The following is a 21,575-nucleotide window of genomic DNA, read 5'->3' on the forward strand; positions in this document are numbered from 1 at the left end:
TCCAAAAATTATTTTTTATGCCAGACGGAACACTAAGGCGTATTACATTGTTTGTGTTTTTGTACAAAGCGTACATGCTTTGCGGAATTACAGGTACAGCCTCCAGCATTTTTAACTATATCGCGCGAGCGTCGACCGCACGCAGTATCAGCGCCTTACAACGCTAATGCTGCTAGTGCTATTGCGTCTAGTGCTAGTGCGGCGCTAGTGCTAATACTAGTGCTGCACTTGTGCGCCTACGCCTACAACTGCCGGTCTCGCAGATTTTCGCCGTGTAAGGCGCTGATACTGCACGTGGTCGACGCTCGCTCGATATAGTTAAAAATTCTGAAGGTTGCACATGCGCATTAACAATTGCGTATAGAACGCTCATGACGATGGACACGTTAAAAATGTGGCGAAATTTATTAAAAAAGCAAATAAGACAACTACGTACCACGATTGGTTCGCATGTAAAACTGTCGAGATAACATAGAGCAAGGGTCTCAAACACGCCGCCCGCGGGCCGCATGCGGCCCGCTGTCCTTTCGCTGGCGGCCCGCAGCCCGCACGACTGTTTCCCTCTGATGATTTTAAAAATTTTTTCTTGTTACGTATCCATGAGCTACTCAGACATGACTTGTCCTACGCATTTCTTTCGTGAGGCACACCATGCGGTCACCATGTGTTCAAACATAACCGTAGATCAAAAACTACATTTCAGAATCGGCGTATACATTATAGTCATCTTGGAAATCGGTATCCATACGTTTGCGGAATCCTGAAGCCAAATGCTATGATATGGGATGGAGATGAGATATGGGAAAAGCCTTCTTTCAAAAGGCAACGTCAGCTAACATCGTAATCAGGCTGCCCCCCCCCCTCTCGTTCCTGCCTTCTTCATTATCCCGGCCCACGCAGGGCTAAATTTCGTGACTGCGGCTCGCTAGCTGAAGTTAGGGACCCCTGATATTGAACGTGGAAATGTCAGACTTTATATCAATGTGCCATGTGCCAACTTACTCGACTCAGACATATCAGAAACACCTTCCTGGAAATGTTTCGTTATCTTAGGCAACATCGTTAATTGAGAACTGGACCATATAAAGTGAAAGCAGATGAAGTGACTTAGCAAGTGTGTTCAGCTTCGAATGTGATTTCTTACTATTCAATCATTGAATTTGCATTTTCGAGACATTGATGGTGGTATGTATGCTTGATGCACGTTTTTATCCTATCGCAGTTCCTGGGGGTCCGCCAACACATGTTTACGCCCATACATTAGGACCACAGTCCCTTAAAGTCACTTGGAAGGTAAGAATTAGCAGCTAGCTTTAGTGATTGTGATCTTTGAGAATAATGCACGAAACGACGAGCATTAGCGCTTGCCCTTTTGCATTTATTTTTTGGACGCACTATGCAGCGTGAATTCTAGCATTATAATTTTTTTGTAATCTGTATGACACAATTCGCAACGTAGACCGCGCAACATATTGTCACGTGGTCGTGACGTCGACGAAGACAGCAGTCGGCGTTTGCAGGATGAAACTGTTTATTTGGCCGAACTTGTGGCCGGAAAATGAGAACTAGAGCTACAGCAATACACGCTGTACAATGATAGCGGCGAACAGGGCGTCGTCCGTCGATCAACTGACAAGCGGTCAATCGCGTCGGCTTTTATACAGGCGGTATCGAACTTTCCAGCAATATCGCTGGTGGCGGCGTTATCTCTAGACAAAGCTGGAACATTCGCGTCCCAGTTGTTGAATGTTGAGACCCTTTCGAAAGTCTCGAGCCAAGTGTCCGGGCCTTCGAATGACGACCCGCGGAAGGTTGGCGGCTCCTTGGGCTGCCGGAGAAGTATCGGCGCAGGCTGCACGGGGTCGGTCATCGTCGCTGCGGTCGGTGTTGGGACCTTGGGCTGCCTGGTTTGTTCGGGAAGGAGCCCGTGCTCTGGCTGCAGTCCCTTCTGCCTGCGGCTTGTTCGACGATCCGGGTATTCTTTGCTGTCGTCCTCCTCGCGGCTTGGACTTGGGTCAGCGCTTCGCGGGGGCGTCCGGATCATGGAAGAAGCAGCACCTCCACCAGATGTCACGTGGTCGTGACGTCGACGAAGACAGCAGTCGGCGTTTGCAGGATGAAACTGTTTATTTGGCCGAACTTGTGGCCGGAAAATGAGAACTAGAGCTACAGCAATACACGCTGTACAATGATAGCGGCGAACAGGGCGTCGTCCGTCGATCAACTGACAAGCGGTCAATCGCGTCGGCTTTTATACAGGCGGTATCGAACTTTCCAGCAATATCGCTGGTGGCGGCGTTATCTCTAGACAAAGCTGGAACATTCGCGTGCGGGGCGCAATCTTAACAGAACGGTCTACTATAGACGTGAAGCTTCTCGAACAATGCTTCGCGGACAGCGTCGAGCGTTGATAACCGTCCCTGCCGGTCAAACCCGAATACATCAAAACAAGACAAGAAGTGGGCGTGGCAATATATCTGACGACCATTGTGCTGACAAAACTTCCTCTAAATAATATTGCGAATTATTTTTTTTTCAAAGGCAAAGTTTGGTTTTACATTCAACTTGATCATCATTGACTTCAAAAACACGCCTTTTCGTCTAGTTTTACAAGTTCATTTATCGACCATCTTATGGAGAAACATAACTTGAACGCAAAAATTATTTACGTTGGCGCATTTGCTTCATATAAACGAACAGAAATGTTCCCTCAAAGTATACCTGCGAATGACTTATTCGCTTTAGAATGTTATTCCCAATGAAGGAGTGAATGCTTGTTCTTGGAATTCCCAACAAAGCGTCTAACTTATAAATAAACGCGGCAGCTTCTCTACAGACATTCTGCGCGCTAGCCGTGCATGTAGTGTACCTTGTCTTTTTTTGTGTTTTATCAACACCTCCTATATTGTATACCCAATCATCGTTTTGTTGCATGTCGTAGACAGCGCAGAACAACCAAATATGTGCATCCGTGTAAAACATCTAAGTGGTAACATCATTCGGAACAGTTAACAGTGAAAGCGCCGCCTGCAGCCTCCGGTCCCCGAACTTCGTCACGGCAGCATCCGGGGCTACTACGTGGGCTACAAGCTTCACAATTCGAGCGATCTGCACCTCTACAAGACCGTCGAGAACAGGGGACAGGGGGACGAAGCGCCCGGCGAGTGCGTTCTCAACAATCTGCGCAAGTTCACCCAGTACAGCGTCCTGGTACAAGCATACAACGCCGTGGGCGCCGGACCGCGTTCGGACGAGGTCGTCGTCTACACCGCGGAAGACGGTGAGCGCACTAGTGTGGCACCTGGAGCAAGATGATACGGAGTTTCGATAATGATAGTAGTAGTAGTAGTAGTAGTAGTAGTAGTAGTAGTAATAGTAGTAGTGGTAGCTGTAATAATAACAACAACAACAGCAACAACAACAATAATAATAATAATAATAATAATAATAATAATAATAATTATAATAATAATAATAATAATAATTACATCAGTGCATGTTGTCGGGGCAAAAAGAAAAAGCGCAAGGAAAGCATGTGCTCAAAATGGAGTTTTATAGACATCGCACCCAAGCGTATTTGCGCACATCCCACCAGTGAAGGACCCTTTCCTGGTGAGAAGCCCGGCGTAAGTCTCCGCATTCTTAGAACGTTTGAGCCAGCGAGACGTGGTCGCCCTGTGCGCGGACGCGAAGGACCTCTACGACTCCCTTCAACACGAGAAACTTTTAGATGCTGTTGAGGAATCTGTTGAAGAGATCGGTGAAGTGCGGTTCCAGAACTCATGCGGCACCAATATGGGTGCGTTTCTCGAGTTGCTGCAGTTGTATCTGCACTCTTCCCTCGTGGCGTACGAATGTGCCTACTAGGTTTAAAAAAAAAACAGGCATATGTGTCGGCTCCTGCATCTCACCAGTTCTCAGTGACCTCCTGTTGGCACAGTGTGACCGTGGACTATCTGAGCACTGAGACGGCTCAAAAGTGGTTCGCGTATTCTGGTACCTGGATGATTTCGTGCATGCACAAGGCATCATCAGGGTGTTTGAACAAACCCTGATTTCATTGACGCTCACCGATAAACTCTCCTCGAATGACAGTATACGGTTTCTTGACCTTGTGCTTCATTTCCGACCTGACCAAGTTTGTTTGGGAATATTCGTCCCGCTCAAGGAAGAGCCTGTTGCCCTTTGGGTCGTTTCATTTAAAGATGGTAAAAAGAGGCATTGCCTTGTGCGCCATGCGAAATGCATTATTTCGTTCATGCGCACACCTGGTTGAGCCCAGCTTTCAGGCCAAATTGAGAGACTGACAGCTGCCGGTTCCCCACGTCATCTGTTCATATCGTAGGTCGCAATGCTACTGACGGAGGTGCATGGGCATGGTGCTGAAAAAGAGAGGGAACCCATCCGCAATGTCGCGGTCATTCCCTATGCCCACGGGGTATCACATCGTATCAAGAAGGCAGCTAGACGAGCGGGGGTTCACGTAGTGTTTTCGGCGCCCTCCAAACTGGGTCGCATGTGTCGGCTCGTGAATGAAAACGGAAAAGGAAGTTCAATGTGTTCCAAGCATCACACAAAGCCCTTCACCAAATGTGCGACTTGCGTAGTTTATGAGATTTGATGCTCTTACGGAAGGGTGTATGTGGGACAGACTGGGTGGTGCATCAATGATCGGTTGCCAGAACATGCTAATTCTTTAAAAAACTGGTATTGGAAGCAATTTTCGCGTACATTGCGCCAAGCACGGATGCACCCCAGCGTGTCTGACGTCACCCTCCTTAAACGCTATCGTGGCAGGCGCCCTAGGTGGATATTTGAGGCCTCTAAACGCCTACAGCTCTCCTGCTTAGCTAATTGGCAAGCAAGCTTCTTAGGTTATATTTATTGTTAGTCCCACGTGCGGGTTTTCACGTCCATTTTTTATCGCGTCTTCCATCCAGTATATGGAGTAGCATGTCTGGCCGTCAGTCAGCTTAACATTGGCTGTCTATAATCGAAGATGAATTCTATATGGAATGTTAGTATCGACGTGGCATCCCTTTCTCAGCGCTTATGGAAAAGCCAAATTACGTCAATGTCAATTTGACTGTCTATTCTTCACTGTTCTTTCCTTATGCTCAGTGCCTCAGGTGGCCCCGTCGGGCGTCCATTGCTCGGCCAGTTCGGCCACGAGCCTACGAGTCTCATGGGCAGTGCTGCACGAGAAGAGTTTGGACGGCCTCCACAAGGGCTACCGCGTCCTCTACAAGATGATTGACCATAGTTTTTATGGTGAGAATTTTGCGCATATCACTGCGAGTATTAACTCACACCTGTTGTCATTGCAGGCTGCTATTTATTTTGATTACCACGGCTAAAGGTTTGAGTTCACCCTGTTATGTGAAACGTTAGCATTTCTGCGCACAGAAATAACCGCAAAAACAGTCCTGAAGGCCACCGCAACATTCTCTGGCAGTTTTAAACGAATTTTTAAAATATGCCACTGTCCTAACACAATCAAGAGCCACGAAAACACCGAACAATGAGGAAGTTTGAAAATAAAACCGCATGGAATTTGAGGTGAAAAGAGTACATGCCCAAGTGAAGAGTTCTATTATGATGAAAAGCAAAATATTCACGCTTAGCAACATTCGTAGTGCGGTTAATCCACCTGTCTTACCACTGTTCTCGCTCTCCTTCTTGAAAAAAAAAAGAGGAAGACCTGGAAGAAACGAGGTTCAAATGGGCCTTCCCCTCTTTCGTTGCACGCTTACCCTGTTCGCTGTGACAGGATCGGAACAAGTCGAGACGGCGCCATCCCAGGCGAGGCCTGCATGGACCGAGCGCGATGTGTCTTCTGAAGTCACGTCGGTAGTGCTGGGCGGCGTAGAGCCTTTCCGCAACTACAGCGTCCGCGTAGGCGCTCGCACTGGCGCCGGCACGGGAGCATTCAGCGAGCCAGTACACTGCAGCACACCCGAGGACGGTAAGATTGCGAGCGCATTAGGTGTGGCAAGAGTGTGTCGTAAAAAAGCTTCAGTGTATTAATCGAACATTTTGCTATTGTGATAGCGGATTTGAACATTCTTACCCATTTATCTGTACAAGTCGCGCGATATGATCTTAACGTAGATCGTGAGGTTATCAAGAATGAACTGTTAAACTGCAGTACTGCTTTTACAATAACTAGAGCAACAAAAACACTACAGACGCTGAAAATGAGTACTAAGTTAAGCGCTCTTCTTAGTATTCCTTTCCTGCGTCTCTTGTCTATTTGCTGCGTTTACCTCATCAGCAGTGAGGCTTTGAGCTTGTCGGTTCCAAATAACCAGTGTTGGTTTCTGAAAAATGACTTTGTACTGCAATTCTGTTGTTGTTGTTGTGCTTGTTGTTTAGGTAATTATTATTACCTGGACTTTGACTGGCCGCTAATTGGTGCAGTGCCGGAGGCACCCGCGGACGTCAAGGCCCTGGTTCTGGCACCGGACACCATTCTGATCAGCTGGCTTCCACCACGCAAGGCAAATGGCGTTCTCCAGCGGTACGCTGTGTACAGCCGGGTGCATGCCCACGCGCCCTACCAGGTCAGAGCACTCACTTAACGCCCATGTAGCCACATATTACGCGCAGCTTTTGTTCTGCGTCCGCAGCAGCTCTGTGCACGCCGGGAGATCTTGGGGAAGATCTTGGACAAAAGGAGGGCAATGAGTTTACGGGGTGTTACGTATCAAGACCACGACATAATTACAAGGTACGCCGTTGTGGGGGAGAACGGATTTTTATCCACCTGCGGTTCTTTAACTTGCACCTGAATCTAAGTGCGCGCGTGTTCTTGCCTTTAGTTCCCACCTGAATGCGGCCATCGTCGCCGGGAAGCGAATGCGCGTCTTCGAGCTTAACAGCGCGACAGCTTACCTGGTAAGCTACCACGGCGGGTGACCAAAAAGCTCGCAGGGACCCCTGTGCATTCGCCCAAGACGACTCGAGGGCGAAAGCCGTCTTATATTCTTGTCGTTCAGTCGAGAGACTGAAGCTGCCCCGCCCCCCACCCAGGGCTTAAATTCGCCCTTCAGTGAAGGGGGGGGGGGGTTAGGTCGGCGACCGATATATATATATATATATATATATATATATATATATATATATATATATATATATATATATATATATATACCTGCGCTGGTCTCGTGTATTTTTTGTATCTCGAGAGCTTTCCTTGGAGCTTGGAAAATGGTATACGTCAGACTTTCTTTATTGCAAATAAGACAATGGGGATTTGTTAAGACGCCCCCGAACTTTATAAATCCCATTTGTTGCCTAAAGTAAATATTTAGTAGTGTAGTGAAATAATCCTAATAACAAAACAATTATTAGCAAGCAAAAAAATTTTGTAGTGCTCTTTAAGGTCAAATATGTTCTTTAAGCTCGAGGAATACCTATGTGCCTGTCATTCATCAAATTCGCTTTGCATGACACTGCGTGTCATTTCAATAATGGCAAAAGAAGCACGTTTGATATTTTGAAGCAAATTGGCTTATCGACTATGGCCTCTACACTGGAAAAGCTTGCCTCACAATTGATTGGCACCGCATCGCCAAAGCATCCCGTCACAGCACTGATGCTGCAGAGCGAGCTAGAAAAAAAAAATGGCGAGGTGCCGCTTGAGCAAAGGCAGACGAGAGCAAGGTCCAGCATGGAACTAACTATAAATATTGAGAATTTTAGCGCTCCTGATCACCTTGTGTAAGCGGTGCAAATGTTTGAAATCTTTTTTGTTGATTTTCTCAGAACTTATATTTTTGGAGTTTTTCCGTAAGGGAACAGTAATAACGTTTTTTGTTCAAAAGATTTTTCTTTAAAATATAGCACACTTCCTTATCACATTAGTAGGTGTGCAATGAATTTTAATAAGGAAAATCGTGCCAAAAGATTTAATATGGCTGCCTGTTAGACGAAGGTCCCCCTAGTGTTAGTATATTGCCACGCCCACTTCTTGTCTTGTTTTGATGTATTCGGGTTTGACCAGCAGGGACGGTTATCAACGCTCGACGCTGTCCGCGAAGCAATGTTCGAGAAGCTTCACGATTGTAGTAGATCGTTTTGTTAAGATTGCGACCCGCACGCGAATGTTCCAGCTTTGTCTAGAGATAATGCCGCCACCAGCGATATTGCTGGAAAGTTCGATAGCGCCTGTATAAAAGCCGACGCGCTTGACCGCTTGTCAGTTGATCGACGGACGACGCCCTGTTCGCCGCTATCTTTGTACAGCGTGTATTGCTGTAGTTCGAGTTCTCATTTTCCGGCCACAAGTTCGGCCAAATAAACAGTTTCATCCTGCAAACGCTGACTGCTGTCTTCGTCGACGTCACGACCACGTGACATCTGGTGGAGGTGCTGCTTCTTCCATGATCCGGACGCCCCCGCGAAGCGCTGACCCAAGCCCAAGCCGCGAGGAGGACGACAGCAAAGAAAACCCGGATCGTCGAGCAAGCCGCAGGCAGAAGAGACTGCAGCCAGAGCACGGGCTCCTTCCCGAACAAACGAGGCAGCCCAAGGTCCCAACACCCACCGCAGCGACGATGACCGACCCCGTGCAGCCTGCGCCGATCCTACTCCGGCAGCCCAAGGAGCCGCCAACCTTCCGTGGGTCGTCATTCGAAGACCCGGACACCTGGCTCGAGACTTTCGAAAGGGTCTCAAAATTTAACAACTGGGACTCCGAGGACAAGCTGCGGCACGTTTACTTTTACCTTGAAGACGCGGCAAGGACCTGGTTCGAGAACCGGGAGTCCACTCTTCGAACTTGGGACGCCTTTCGGAGCGCTTTCCTGCAGACGTTTGCAAGCGTCGTCAGAAAAGAAAGGGCCGCAGCCTTGCTGGAGACACGGGTGCAACTACCAAACGAAAGCGTGGCCATCTTCGCAGAGGAAATGACCCGACTGTTTCGCCACGCTGACGCTGCCATGCCCGAGGACAAGAAAGTCCGCTTCCTCATGCGAGGGGTAAGGCAAGAGCTCTTCGCTGGGCTGATACGGAACCCACCCTCGACGGTCCAAGAATTCGTCTCAGAGGCAACCACGATTGAGAAGACGCTGGAAATGCGTAACCGCCAATATAATCGCCGATTGATTCAAGACAGCCCAGCTGTTCATGCCCTCGGCTCCGACGACCTGCGTGAAACGATCAGAGCGATCGTGCGGGAGGAGCTTCGCAAGCTCTTACCTTCGGCGCAGCCTCAAGTGGACTTGATCGCAGACGTCGTTGGATCAGAAATCCAACAGTCCCTGGGCAACCTTGAACCGCCACTGCCTCAGCCGCAAGCCATGAGCTATGCTGCTGCAGCCCGACGCAACGCCGCCCCTCCTCGCCCGCGTCAAGACGCCGCGCCGCCGCAGCAGTTCCGACGTCAGTCACCGCCGCCACCACCACCGACGCCATACCGCCCGCCGACAGGAAAACCATGCGCCCCTCGAAAGACCGACGTTTGGCGTGCCCCTGACAACCGACCGCTCTGCTATGATTGCGGGGAAGCCGGCCACACATACCGCCGCCGCCAGTACCGACAGATGGGCCTTCGAGGATTCGCCGTCAACGCGCCGCGCCCGCAACCAGGCGAACGGCATCGGGACATCGACGACTACCTCACCGGAACACACTGGCAAGAACGACGACCTTCCCGCTCGCCGTCGCCCGGCCGCTACATGTCTCCGCACCGCCGGCAGTACACTGGCCCAAACCGGGGCCGGTCACCTAGCCCGTATCCGGAAAACTAAGGGCAGCAACCGATGGAGGTGCGGTTGCTGTACGACGAACTACCGAAGATCCTCCGCCGCCGACGACGACGCCGCAACGAAATCTAAAGAACACGCCGCAAGACGAACGAAGCCCTGACGTCGAAACTTCACGGCCTGAGGAAGAACTGACGATGCCACGTCGAAGCACCGGAACAAACCGACGCAGCCGTGACCCGACGCCGCGACCCAATTGAAACGCAAGACGACGAACTAGCGACCTCGACGTTCTCATTGACGGCCACAACGTCACCGCTCTCGTCGACACTGGAGCCGACTATTGCGTCATCAGTGGGCCTTTCGCCACGAAGTTGAAGAAAGTTAAGACTGCTTGGGAAGGCCCCGAAATCCGTACCGCTGGAGGCCATCTAATAACGCCGTCTGGAGTCTGCACAGCAAGAGTTACGATCAATAATCGCACGTATCCTGCGAGTTTCGTAATCTTGCAACACTGCTCCAGGGACGTCATACTTGGCATGGATTTCTTAAACCATCATGGCGCCGTCATTGACTTAAGAACCAAGTCGATAACCCTATCGTCGGCAAAACGACACCGCCGGATACGAATCCATGTCACCATGCCCTGAACGTGCTCGAGGATCAAGTTACCATCCCGCCTCGCTCCAGCATCATAATTCCCGTCAGCACCGAAAAAGCTGAAGACATCGAAGGTGTCATCGAGAGCGATCAGCGTTTGCTACTAGACCGCGACATTTGCGTTGCAAGGGGCATTGCTCGGTTGCATGAAGGAAAAGGAAGCGTGATGCTAACGAACTTCAGCCAAGAATACAGACACCTGAGCAGGGGCACGACGATTGCATACATCGAAGAAATCTTGGCCGTCAGCGATGCGTTTGCCTTTTCAGATCACGACGAAGCTACGACGACTACCCCAACACCTGAGCCACCCTTCGACGTAAACCCAAGTCTTCCCGCTCGCCAACAGCAACAGCTTCGATGCCTTCTGCAGAAAAACAAGGACTGTTTCTCGTCGTCATCGCGGGTCCGACAAACGCCCCTTACTAAGCACCGCATTATAACAGAAGAAAATGCTCGACCACTCCGTCAGAGTCCCTACCGGGTTTCGACACGGGAACGGGAGGCCGTGAAGAAACAGGTGGACGAAATGCTACGCGACGACATCATCCAGCCGTCGAAGAGTCCGTGGGCATCCCCCGTGGTGCTAGTGAAAAAGAAGGATGGGACTCTCCGTTTTTGCGTCGATTATCGTCGCCTGAACAAAGTCACGAAGAAGGACGTGTATCCCCTTCCCCGGATAGACGACACCCTGGATCGATTACACAACGCAAAGTACTTTTCGTCGATGGACCTCAAGACCGGTTACTGGCAAATAGAAGTCGACGAGAGAGACCGAGAAAAGACTGCCTTTATAACGCCAGACGGCCTGTTTGAGTTCAAGGTCATGCCTTTTGGTCTTTGCTCGGCACCTGCGACTTTTCAACGGGTTATGGATACAGTACTGGCCGGCTTGAAGTGGCAGACTTGTCTCGTGTACATGGATGACGTCGTTGTGTTTTCCTCAAACTTCGACGAACACCTTCGGCGCCTTGAAGCTGTACTTCAAGCAATCAAGACCTCCGGACTCACTTTGAAGCCTGAAAAGTGCCGCTTCGCGTACGAGGAGCTCTTGTTCTTGGGTCATGTGATCAGCAAGGATGGTGTTCGCCCGGACCCGCGGAAAACAGCTGCCATCGCTGACTTCCCGACGCCCACCGACAAGAAGGCCGTACGCCGTTTTCTCGGCTTGTGCGCCTATTACAGACGTTTCGTCAAGGAATTTTCACGGATCGCCGAGCCACTGACGCAACTCACGAAGGCCGACGTCGAATTCAGGTGGGAAACGTCGCAAGTTCAGGCATTTCAAGAATTGAAACGACGCCTGCAGACGCCTCCGATACTTGCGCATTTCGACGAGCAGGCCGATACGGAAATCCACACCGACGCAAGCAGCGTAGGACTCGGCGCCGTCCTTGTGCAGAAGACCGACGGATTGGAAAGGGTCATCAGTTATGCTAGCCGGTCGCTATCAAAGGCAGAAATCAACTATTCCACAACAGAAAAGGAGTGCCTGGCCATCATCTGGGCTACATCGAAGTTTCGCCCCTACATCTACGGCCGACCCTTCAAAGTTGTGAGCGACCACCACGCCTTGTGTTGGCTAGCCAACTTGAAGGACCCTTCAGGTCGCCTCGCGCGGTGGAGCCTAAGACTTCAAGAATTCGACATTACCGTCGCTTACAAGTCCGGAAGAAAGCACTCCGACGCCGACTGCTTGTCTCGTGCCCCCGTCGACGCACCGCCGCAGGACGACCACGATGATGACTGCTTCTTGGGAACCATATATGCCGACGACTTCGCTGAACGACAGCAAGCCGACCCGGAACTCAGGGGCCTTGTGGAATACCTCAAGGGCAGTACCGCCGTTGTTCCAAAAATATTCAGGCGGGGATTGGCGTCATTTCTCTTGAAAAACGACGTCCTCGTAAAGAAGAACTTCTCTCCGGCCCGGGCCGACTACCTCATCGTTGTTCCTTCGGCACTGCGACCAGAGGTTCTGCAGGCCCTGCACGACGACCCGACGGCTGGCCACCTCGGCTTTTCCCGCACGCTCGCGAGGATACAGGAAAAATACTACTGGCCACGCCTTCCTGCCGACGTCGCCCACTACGTTAAGACTTGCCGAGATTGCCAGCGACGGAAGACACCGCCGACTAGGCCAGCGGGACTTCTGCAGCCAATCGAACCACCTCACCGGCCGTTCCAGCAAATCGGGATGGACCTACTGGGGCCGTTCCCGACGTCGACTTCCGGCAACAAGTGGATCGTCGTAGCAACTGACTACCTCACCCGTTACGCCGAGACAAAGGCCTTGCCCAAAGGCAGTGCCGCCGAGGTAGCCAAGTTCTTCGTGGAGCACATCGTCTTGCGTCATGGGGCCCCAGAGGCCCTCATAACAGACAGAGGTACCGCCTTTACTGCGGACCTAACTCAGGCGATCTTCAAATACAGCGAGACGAGCCACCGCCGCACCACCGCCTACCACCCACAGACCAATGGCCTCACAGAGCGTCTAAATAAGACCATCGCCGACATGCTGGCCATGTACGTCGACGTTGAGCACAAGACGTGGGATGCTATCCTTCCATATGTGACCTTCGCATACAACACGGCCGTCCAAGAAACGACGCAGATGACGCCGTACAAGTTGGTCTACGGAAGGAACCCGGCGACGACACTCGACGCCATGCTACCCAACGTCACCGACGAAGAAAATCTCGATGCCGCGGCTTACTTACAACGTGCCGAAGAAGCTCGACAGCTCGCCCGCCAGCGCATCAAGACCCAGCAGCACACCGACAGCCGTCGCTACAATCTTCGACGACGCTTCGTGGAATACCAGCCCGGCGACCGTGTTTGGGTCTGGACGCCGATACGCCGACGTGGGCTTAGCGAAAAACTCCTTCGGCGATACTTCGGGCCATACAAGGTTCTTCGACGCCTCGGCACCCTTGACTACGAGGTCATCCCGGACGGCATTACGAACTCCCAGCGACGCCGCGCACGACCTGAAGTCGTCCATGTCGTGCGTCTTAAGCCGTTTTTTGCGCGTTAGCGAACCTGGGGACCCTATTTTTTTTCTTTTTTTTGCTTTGTTATTGTAATTTATTTGTGTATGCACTTGTTCTTTTTTTTCCCTTCTATGCTCGTTCACAAGCATCGGGACGATGCTTTTTCAGAGGGGGGCAATGCCACGCCCACTTCTTGTCTTGTTTTGATGTATTCGGGTTTGACCGGCAGGGACGGTTATCAACGCTCGACGCTGTCCGCGAAGCAATGTTCGAAAAGCTTCACGATTGTAGTAGATCGTTTTGTTAAGATTGCGACCCGCACGCGAATGTTCCAGCTTTGTCTAGAGATAATGCCGCCACCAGCGATATTGCTGGAAAGTTCGATAGCGCCTGTATAAAAGCCGACGCGCTTGACCGCTTGTCAGTTGATCGACGGACGACGCCCTGTTCGCCGCTATCTTTGTACAGCGTGTATTGCTGTAGTTCGAGTTCTCATTTTCCGGCCACAAGTTCGGCCAAATAAACAGTTTCATCCTGCAAACGCTGACTGCTGTCTTCGTCGACGTCACGACCACGTGACAATATAGTACTCGGTCATTTCATCAATATGTATTTAATATTCATCTGATCTCATTTGTTTTGGTTCATTGCACTGTCTTTTATGTCCCAAGAAAAAATTAGGTTTTTTATTGAGAGGAATTTCAGTTAGGAACGTTCGTGTATAAGGCACGTTTTTTAATAAAAATTTCAATTATGAAAAATTAAGAAAAAATAGGACTTGCTTTATAATGCTCATATGTGCCAAAAAGGTTGGCTTTATAATGTAGACAATGGTCTCTAGTGCTTGTCGCTTTTTAAAACTTTTTCCGACACTTGGCCTTATACCACAAAGATATATGAGCTGAAAGCAGATAACTCTAGCTGCAACGCTGCACATACATTAGTTGACTCACTACATTGAGAACCCCATGCACAACAGCGCAATTGTTCTTTCACACCTACTCGCATAAAAAAGTAGGCAAAATGCATGAGTCCTTGGCATCATACCAGGCTTGTAATGCACAACTAAAGGAATCAAAATTGACTGCCAACCTACTCAAACCAAATTCAACCTTCACGGATTCACGATGAGGTAGCTCCACGTTCAGGTGCCTCGTGAAACAGTATGCTGCGCCAAGGAGCTTATTCGAACAGGGTGGTAACCTGTGGTGTGCAGCGTCTCGGGGAACTGCATTCAGCTCTACGCCCATACGTGTTTTTTGTGTGTTTTGCTGAAGCCACCTCAACCGACTAATTGCGATGAAATCATTTTTCGGAAAATTGGGGAGTTCTAATTTCCCATCACAAATAAGTACAGGTTAAAAAAATAGGCTCCAGCGCCTGTCAAATGGGTGCTGCAGAGCTAGAGCTGACCTGCCAAATGGGGGGGGGGGGGGCGTGCCCCTCCATAAAAAAGGAGAGGGCGCCAGGCACCCCTGCCCCCCCCCCCTGCCTTAAGCCCTGCCCCCACCGAAAGCTTTCTGCACCTAAAGTGGTTTTGCACCGCCTCAAAGATTAGAGGCATTGGAAGCTTTCTGCACCTCACATGGTTTTGCACTGCCTCCGCGATCGGTGCGCCGATCACGAAGGTAGTGCAAGGCGACGATGTGGTGTGATGACGCCATCATGTCACGTCACGTTATGTGACGTCATGATGAAGTCAACCTTTTGCGATCTGTGACGTCATGAAGACGTTAAATGATGATGTCTTCAAGTGATGATTTTTTGCATCACTCGCGTCGACGCCGCCGACGCCGCACGCTGTCGCCGCCGAGAAACATTTTAGGGGCGAAGCTCCTTATGCCGTGGGTCTGTCCATCCTCCGTTTGTTCGTTTGCTTGTAGTAGCCAGCTCTACTTCGTGAGAAGCGCCCGTTCTGGTATGCAGTAGAAGAAGAAGACGACGTTGACGAGCGAGACTCTCGTGCGTGTTCGCCTGTGTGGCATTCTTTCTTCTTCACTACGTCTCGTGTTTTCAACGACGCCCGAAGACAACATTTCAGAAGTAACGCCATGAGGCTTCCTCTTAGCGCGCTTTTCCATTCGCTGGAAGACAAGGCTACAGAGACCCACCCACGAGATAGCCGTTAACTTTGCAGTGGTCGAAAGTCTTGGCAAAAGATAGCCGTTCTCTTATGTTTCCTTTACTTGTTGTTACCTTCTGTAGCTTCCCACCTACCATGTAAGCCTAGCTGGTTTTATGTCAAGCTTGTAGACGATGTGGAACGGGACCCCATACTTACTACGGTGGACGTTCTCTATCTTACCGAGACGTGGAATGCCAAAAGACCGTATACAAACGATACGTTCCAGTTGTGTGCATCGATGATGCAGAGCGTCCTGCAGGTGGTGTGGCCGTATACGTCAAACAAACAGAAAAGGCACAAAATCTGAAACTACTACCAACGACACAGAGCCACCACGGTGAATATGCTGCCATCGATTTTGATGGATGCATCATCATGACCATGTACCTTGCACCCAATTTGTCGAGTGGGAATATCAAGACATTCATTGACACGGCATCGTGTAATTATGACAAGTACAAGAATATACCATTTGTTTTAGTTGGTGACCTGAATGTCGATATTACCGAAAAGAACAATGAGCGGTTAATACAACATATGGCAGCCAAATATGCTCTCACGTGCACGTTCTTTGATCATATGAAACCAACGACCATCCGAGGGACGCGTATAGACCTGGTATTTTCAAATTTCCAATTGCAACCCATGCAGGAACCGCTACCCCTTCATTTCACGGACCATAAAGCCGTGATAATGAAGGGACAACGCAAGCCAAGCATCATTTAATTAAGAAAAATAAATCTTTGATGTTTGTAATATACACACAGTGCTTCTCACCCTTTATATGACGATTGATGGGGCGTTACACAGAAGATTAACGGTTTACCGATGATATCCTCCGGAGCTTGGCCCCACTCATCATCATTCACCACGTGGATATGCTGTGATTTTTTTCAAACATAGAGACCTAAGGCTTGCGCCTTATTAAGCTTACCTTGCAGGCCATTTTTCGCCAGCCTCAGGAAAGAAAACGTTCTTGCAAGAATGACTACTTAAGGTCGCACGACTGACCAAATTTCTGTCTAACTATGTAAATAGTCATTTTTTTGTCTTTCTTAAATCGTCGCGGTTAGGGACCCTGGATCAATTCGACAACACTAGTGTTTCATAAACGGCTCATATCAGTATTTGGATATTTTTTTTGCTGAACTTCCGCCGGAGGTTTGTGATAGTGCGTGGGAGCCAAACGTGTCGACCTGTCAATCCATCACGCTGCCTCAGCCGCTAAATGTTCTAGAAATTTCCACACAGTAGAAAGGTTTACTAAGATATCTTGTTTACCATAAGCAGAGAATGGCCACTATTCGAAATACCTTAATATTGATGGCTTTACTGTAAAGTGCAAAAGCTATGCTTTACGTAAGTGCAAAAGTGCAAAAGCAACATTGCATGAATCCTACATTTGTGCGCAAGCGCACTCCAACTGAACTCCTGTGGAAATAAGTATGTAGGTCAGACGGCAATTATGTCTTAGGGATCGACTACGTCAACAGATGTAAAGCGTAATGAACAAGAAAAATTACGCCAATTTATGCGCGCATTGTTTGGAGTGTGGTTGCGCACGAATGTAGGATTCATGCACTGTTCTGGAGAAGCGCGAAGATAAAGACGTGTGAGAGATTATTGAAGTCCAAGCCAACTCTCGCACTAGTGACACGTGTGTTAGTGCCCCATCAATGGACCGGTTAGATAAGGAGACAGCCTTTCTAGTCAGCAAGTGTTTGGGCGGATGTGGCGCCATTGTGCATGGATAAATAGGTTGATCTTTCATAGAAATAATGTTGTTGAAGTTAGCGCACTGCGGTGTCGTCTCTTACTTCCTTGTCTGCTAGCGCTGAGTATAAAAAATACTGAGGAATAAAAGCACCGCTGGGCGAAGGTGCAAAAGCGGGCGTAGAGGATTGTGCACATCAGGAAAATTCCCACTTTGCAAAAATAAATGCCAGACACGCGTTTCGGCGGTCGTGGTGTGCGGGGCATTCATGGGACTTTCCAGACGCTGAGGAACGCTAGAAAGAAAACGCAAGACGCAATGGCGATGCCACACCAGTTACACGCCCGTACGTTCCCAACCGAATTTCCACCATCTTATAAACTCTGTGATATAACCCTCCCCCTTATGCATTTGCTGCCATCAAAGAGCCAATCTGAATTATATCATTTGGGTGTGCACTCAGAACTCACCACCATATTTCTTATATTACTAGTAGGATGAGTGGGAGGCTGCCATGTGCAGCTCGGCGCCCGAGGTCAAGGACCAGATCCTGGATTGGGTCAAGAGGGTAGAGGAGACCTACGCTGCAAAGGCGCCTCTGCTGCCTCCACCACACCATCCTCCTCTCTTGGGATAAAGTTCTCCCCGTCCGCCCTACACCAAAGTTCTAGGGAAGACTATGACTGTGAAGTTCGTGAGAACAGAGCTCTAAACGCATGAATTCGAGATTCTCCTAAATATATTCTCTCTGTTATTTTTCTTTGAGTGGCCATGGCGTGCAGGCGCCACCCCACAACAATGTTTCAGGTAAAGCCACAACATTAAACTTTCCTTCACTAAAACTTTATGCTTACCCACCACTTACACAACTCTCAACGGATATTCTGCGTGAAATCTTTCGCGGAAATAAGGCAAAAACTTCACGCAACTGTTTCTGGTATCTGTGAGTAGGTAAGGTTTTAATATGATTAACAAATTTTTTCAACTTTTGCTACAATTCTTTTGCATTCGGAGGTGACAGCATAAAGAATATGAAGGAAGACTAACGAACTATATTTACTGTCAATTCTGGTAATGTCGCATAACAGCTTACAAAATATACGAAGTCATAATCTGGAATGTGACCGGAGTATTGTTGGAGGCTTTTCAGTATAACACATGTTGGCAGCGCCAATGTATTTTGGCTCCATTGGCGGTGTATGAATGGCATCCGCAATGGTACTGTTACTTCTACAATTTATGCTTCACCAGGACAGCTTCCGGCTCTCCCGTTACACGGTACATAATTTCTCGGCCAGCATGGTTTTAGATGCGAAAGCAACTTATGCTCGGGGCAGTGTCCGTTCTGCGTCCTCCGCACCCATATTGCGCATGCGCCAACTCTCCCCCCTCTCCTCGCGTGAGCACATGGAAGTGGGGCGGAGGAGGTGGCGTGAGCAATGCCTCCGCTTTGTTTCTTCTCTCCCGCTTCTCTCTCTCCGCCACAGCTGTGCGCTCATATAGTATGATGCGGCACGCGCTCCCTCCCGTTGCACTCCTTCGGAATGGCGCTATGGGCTCTCGCGAAGCTGAACGTAAACAGTAACGCCGGCAAGCGACTCTCGAAGCTGCGAGGCTGCGGAAGCGCGCGTTCGCTGTGCTTCCGTCATTCACTCTATGTGCAACGGTGTGCGAAACGCCATTTACAACGTCAACGTCGGCGCTAGTTGCAGCGTCAGCGCCACCGCCTCGGAGCAGAGGAAGGCTCGGGAAGCCGAACGTAAAGAGCGTCGGCAAGCGGTAATTCAAACGCCTTGACAACCACCGTCTCATAAGTCACATAAGACAAACAAAAACTCGATGGGCAACCACCGCGATGCTTTCGCATCTTACCATGGTTGCCCTTAGGGCGAGATGATGTGAATTTTTTTGTGTGCGATGACGCATCTAAGGCTGTAGCCTTAAAAGAGGCAAGTCGAGTTTCTAAAGCGACAAAGAGCGCCTCCAATGAACTAACTGACCCTATCACGCACCGGGCTGCCATGCGACTTACTGTCACCACATATTTTTAGAGTTCAGGTGAGAGGTCTGAGCTATGGGACGACGGCACATCGGATAGGCATTAACTGGTTTCAAAGAGAAAGCAGTCTTACCGAGCCGAAGCTGAACCTTGGTGTGCTTGAACCCAAGACAGCGGTGCGAGCAGCAGCGAAGCGCCGACACCGATACGTCTTGTGAGCGCCGAAAAGTTTAAAACACGATGCGCGTGAAGCCTATCGCGGCTTTCATCGATGCAGCAGAGCACACGTCGTTATCACTTGCGCAGAGTATTACCATGGCAACGGTCCAATGACGTAGCACGTAGCAAATTGCGTCTGGTGTGATCGATAGCTTTTGGCGCTCCACAAAGCAAGTTTCATAAGACGTGGCGGATTGCTGAACCGGCACCGCATGAGCACTACGCGTAGCGAAGTTTCACCGAGCACGCCACATGCGAAAATTCCGCAGTCGAGTTGGGTACCCGCGGAGCAGTTAATTTCGCGTGCAGAGTCATGCCACGGTCAACGGCCGAATAAACTCACTATCCGTCTCCTCGTGTTAATATTTGGATCATACCTTGCATTACTTTAACGCTGTCGCGTTAAAGGGTCTGTGTTGCAGAGATTTCGGTGTCGGCGCCGGCTGCGAGCGAAAAATCGCGATGTAATCCAAATAAAAATCAGAGGTTTAAGTTGCAATCGAACGCAGGCTAGAGTGTACTGGAACAGGGGAGTGCTCGGAACGAGTTGAGAAAAGAGAAGCCCAAACAGGGTGAATCCGCTTGCGGCGCTGCGATCGGTAGTCTGCAATGTGTCGTCGTTTAGGAGTTGCGCGCGGCTCCGCCGAAGTGGTGCAGGGGTAGAACGCTCGCTTGCCACTCAAAAGGCTCGGGTTCGAATCGCAGCTGTAGATGGTGGGTTTTTATTCTTAGTGTCAATTTTATAGCTGTATTGGTTTTCCTTTGTTTCTTAAAACTAGCTGATGTTGTTACGCGTTGCTTCAAAATGTAACGTAAAAGGTGAAGTAAAATAAAAGAAATTTGACAGTGAGCGTAGTTATTTGCAGTGCCACCGCTCGGGATTGAACGAAAACGTAAAGTATGGCCTCCCAGATTTTTGCGAATACGACACTCGAAACGGGATTTCACAGTTTACGTCACTTTTTGTAGCAACGCGTAGCAACAGAAGCTAGTTTTAAGAGACAAAAGAAAACCAATACAGCTATAAAAGGTTTCACTAAGAATAAAAACCTACCATCAACAGCTGCGATTTGAACTCGGGCCTTTTTAGTGGGAAGCGGGCAATCTAACCCTGCACCACTTTGGCGGAGCCGCGCGCAACCCTTACATGACGACACATTGTAGACTACCCATCGCAGCGCCACAGGCGGATTGACCCTGTTTGGGCTTCACTTTCTGTACATTTACGCTGCGGCCGTTCCGAGCACTCCCCTGTTTCAGTAAACTCTAACCGGACATTCTGCGTGGCAGTCAAATGTTGTACCACTGAGCGATGCCAGTGCTTAAAACTACTTCGCAAAAAATATAAATGAAAATAATAATAGTAAGAACTAAGAACTAAAAAAAAAGTCCTATGGCGTCATTTCGGTTGAGGTGTCGCATTAACAGATGCAACATTTCACGACAGAAGCGTAGAATCACGCCAGGCTTCACAACATGTGCGCAGCGAGTGGATGGTGTAAAGGCGCACACATTAAAAAGCGGCAGCTATGATTTATCACCATTATCAGCCACAGTATCAACAAATTTGTGCAGCTACGTAGGGGCGCATATAGAGTTTCTCAAAATAATACCCAAAGGGAAATGCGCCTCCACCAGATGTGCGCGTTGGCTGAAGAAAGCTGGGTTCTCATGAGAACGGCTGTATGTATCTGCGTCCCTTGTGTTGGCTGGCGTTGAGCGAAGCTAGGCCTTGAAAATTTGAATGGCCGAACAAATAAAGCTCCTCTAAAACAGAGCCATCATAAACCGATTCCATTCACCTGCATAGCGTTCTAGAACAAAGATTTACTCACCTGCAGAGCATAAGCAAACGGCTTGAGCAAGAAACAGACGACTAATTGTCGCAGAGTTATCGCTGACCTTCTCGTCTCTCTTTCAACATTAGCGGCCACTCGCTATTTCTTTCCATCGCTCGCTGCGTCGTCCTCAATTTAAGTTGAACCCTCTTTGTAAGTCTCCAGGTTTCTGCTATGTAGGTAAGTACCGGTAAGATGCAGCTGTTATATACCTTAGGTGCAACCTTAAGGTGTAACCTTAAGAGACAGGAAGAGAGCAGAGTGGGTCAGGGAACAAACGGGGGTTAAGAATATCATAGTTGAAATCAAGAAGAAGAAAT

General features: G+C 49.3%; 1 protein-coding gene across 1 annotated transcript in view; it reads left to right on the top strand.

Annotated features, from left to right (window-relative positions):
* LOC119394945 (Down syndrome cell adhesion molecule homolog) overlaps positions 1-21,575 on the top strand; it is a 123,617-nt gene that overhangs the window by 86,240 nt on the left and 15,802 nt on the right. Inside the window, 8 exon segments of the mRNA XM_049416025.1 lie at positions 1,223-1,293; positions 3,034-3,280; positions 5,122-5,271; positions 5,771-5,986; positions 6,421-6,563; positions 6,630-6,730; positions 6,822-6,897; positions 17,696-17,767. Coding sequence (XP_049271982.1) covers positions 1,223-1,293; positions 3,034-3,280; positions 5,122-5,271; positions 5,771-5,986; positions 6,421-6,563; positions 6,630-6,730; positions 6,822-6,897; positions 17,696-17,767 — 1,076 coding nt within the window.

The sequence above is a fragment of the Rhipicephalus sanguineus genome, chromosome 5, assembly GCF_013339695.2.
Source record: "Rhipicephalus sanguineus isolate Rsan-2018 chromosome 5, BIME_Rsan_1.4, whole genome shotgun sequence".
Lineage (NCBI taxonomy): Eukaryota > Metazoa > Arthropoda > Arachnida > Ixodida > Ixodidae > Rhipicephalus > Rhipicephalus sanguineus.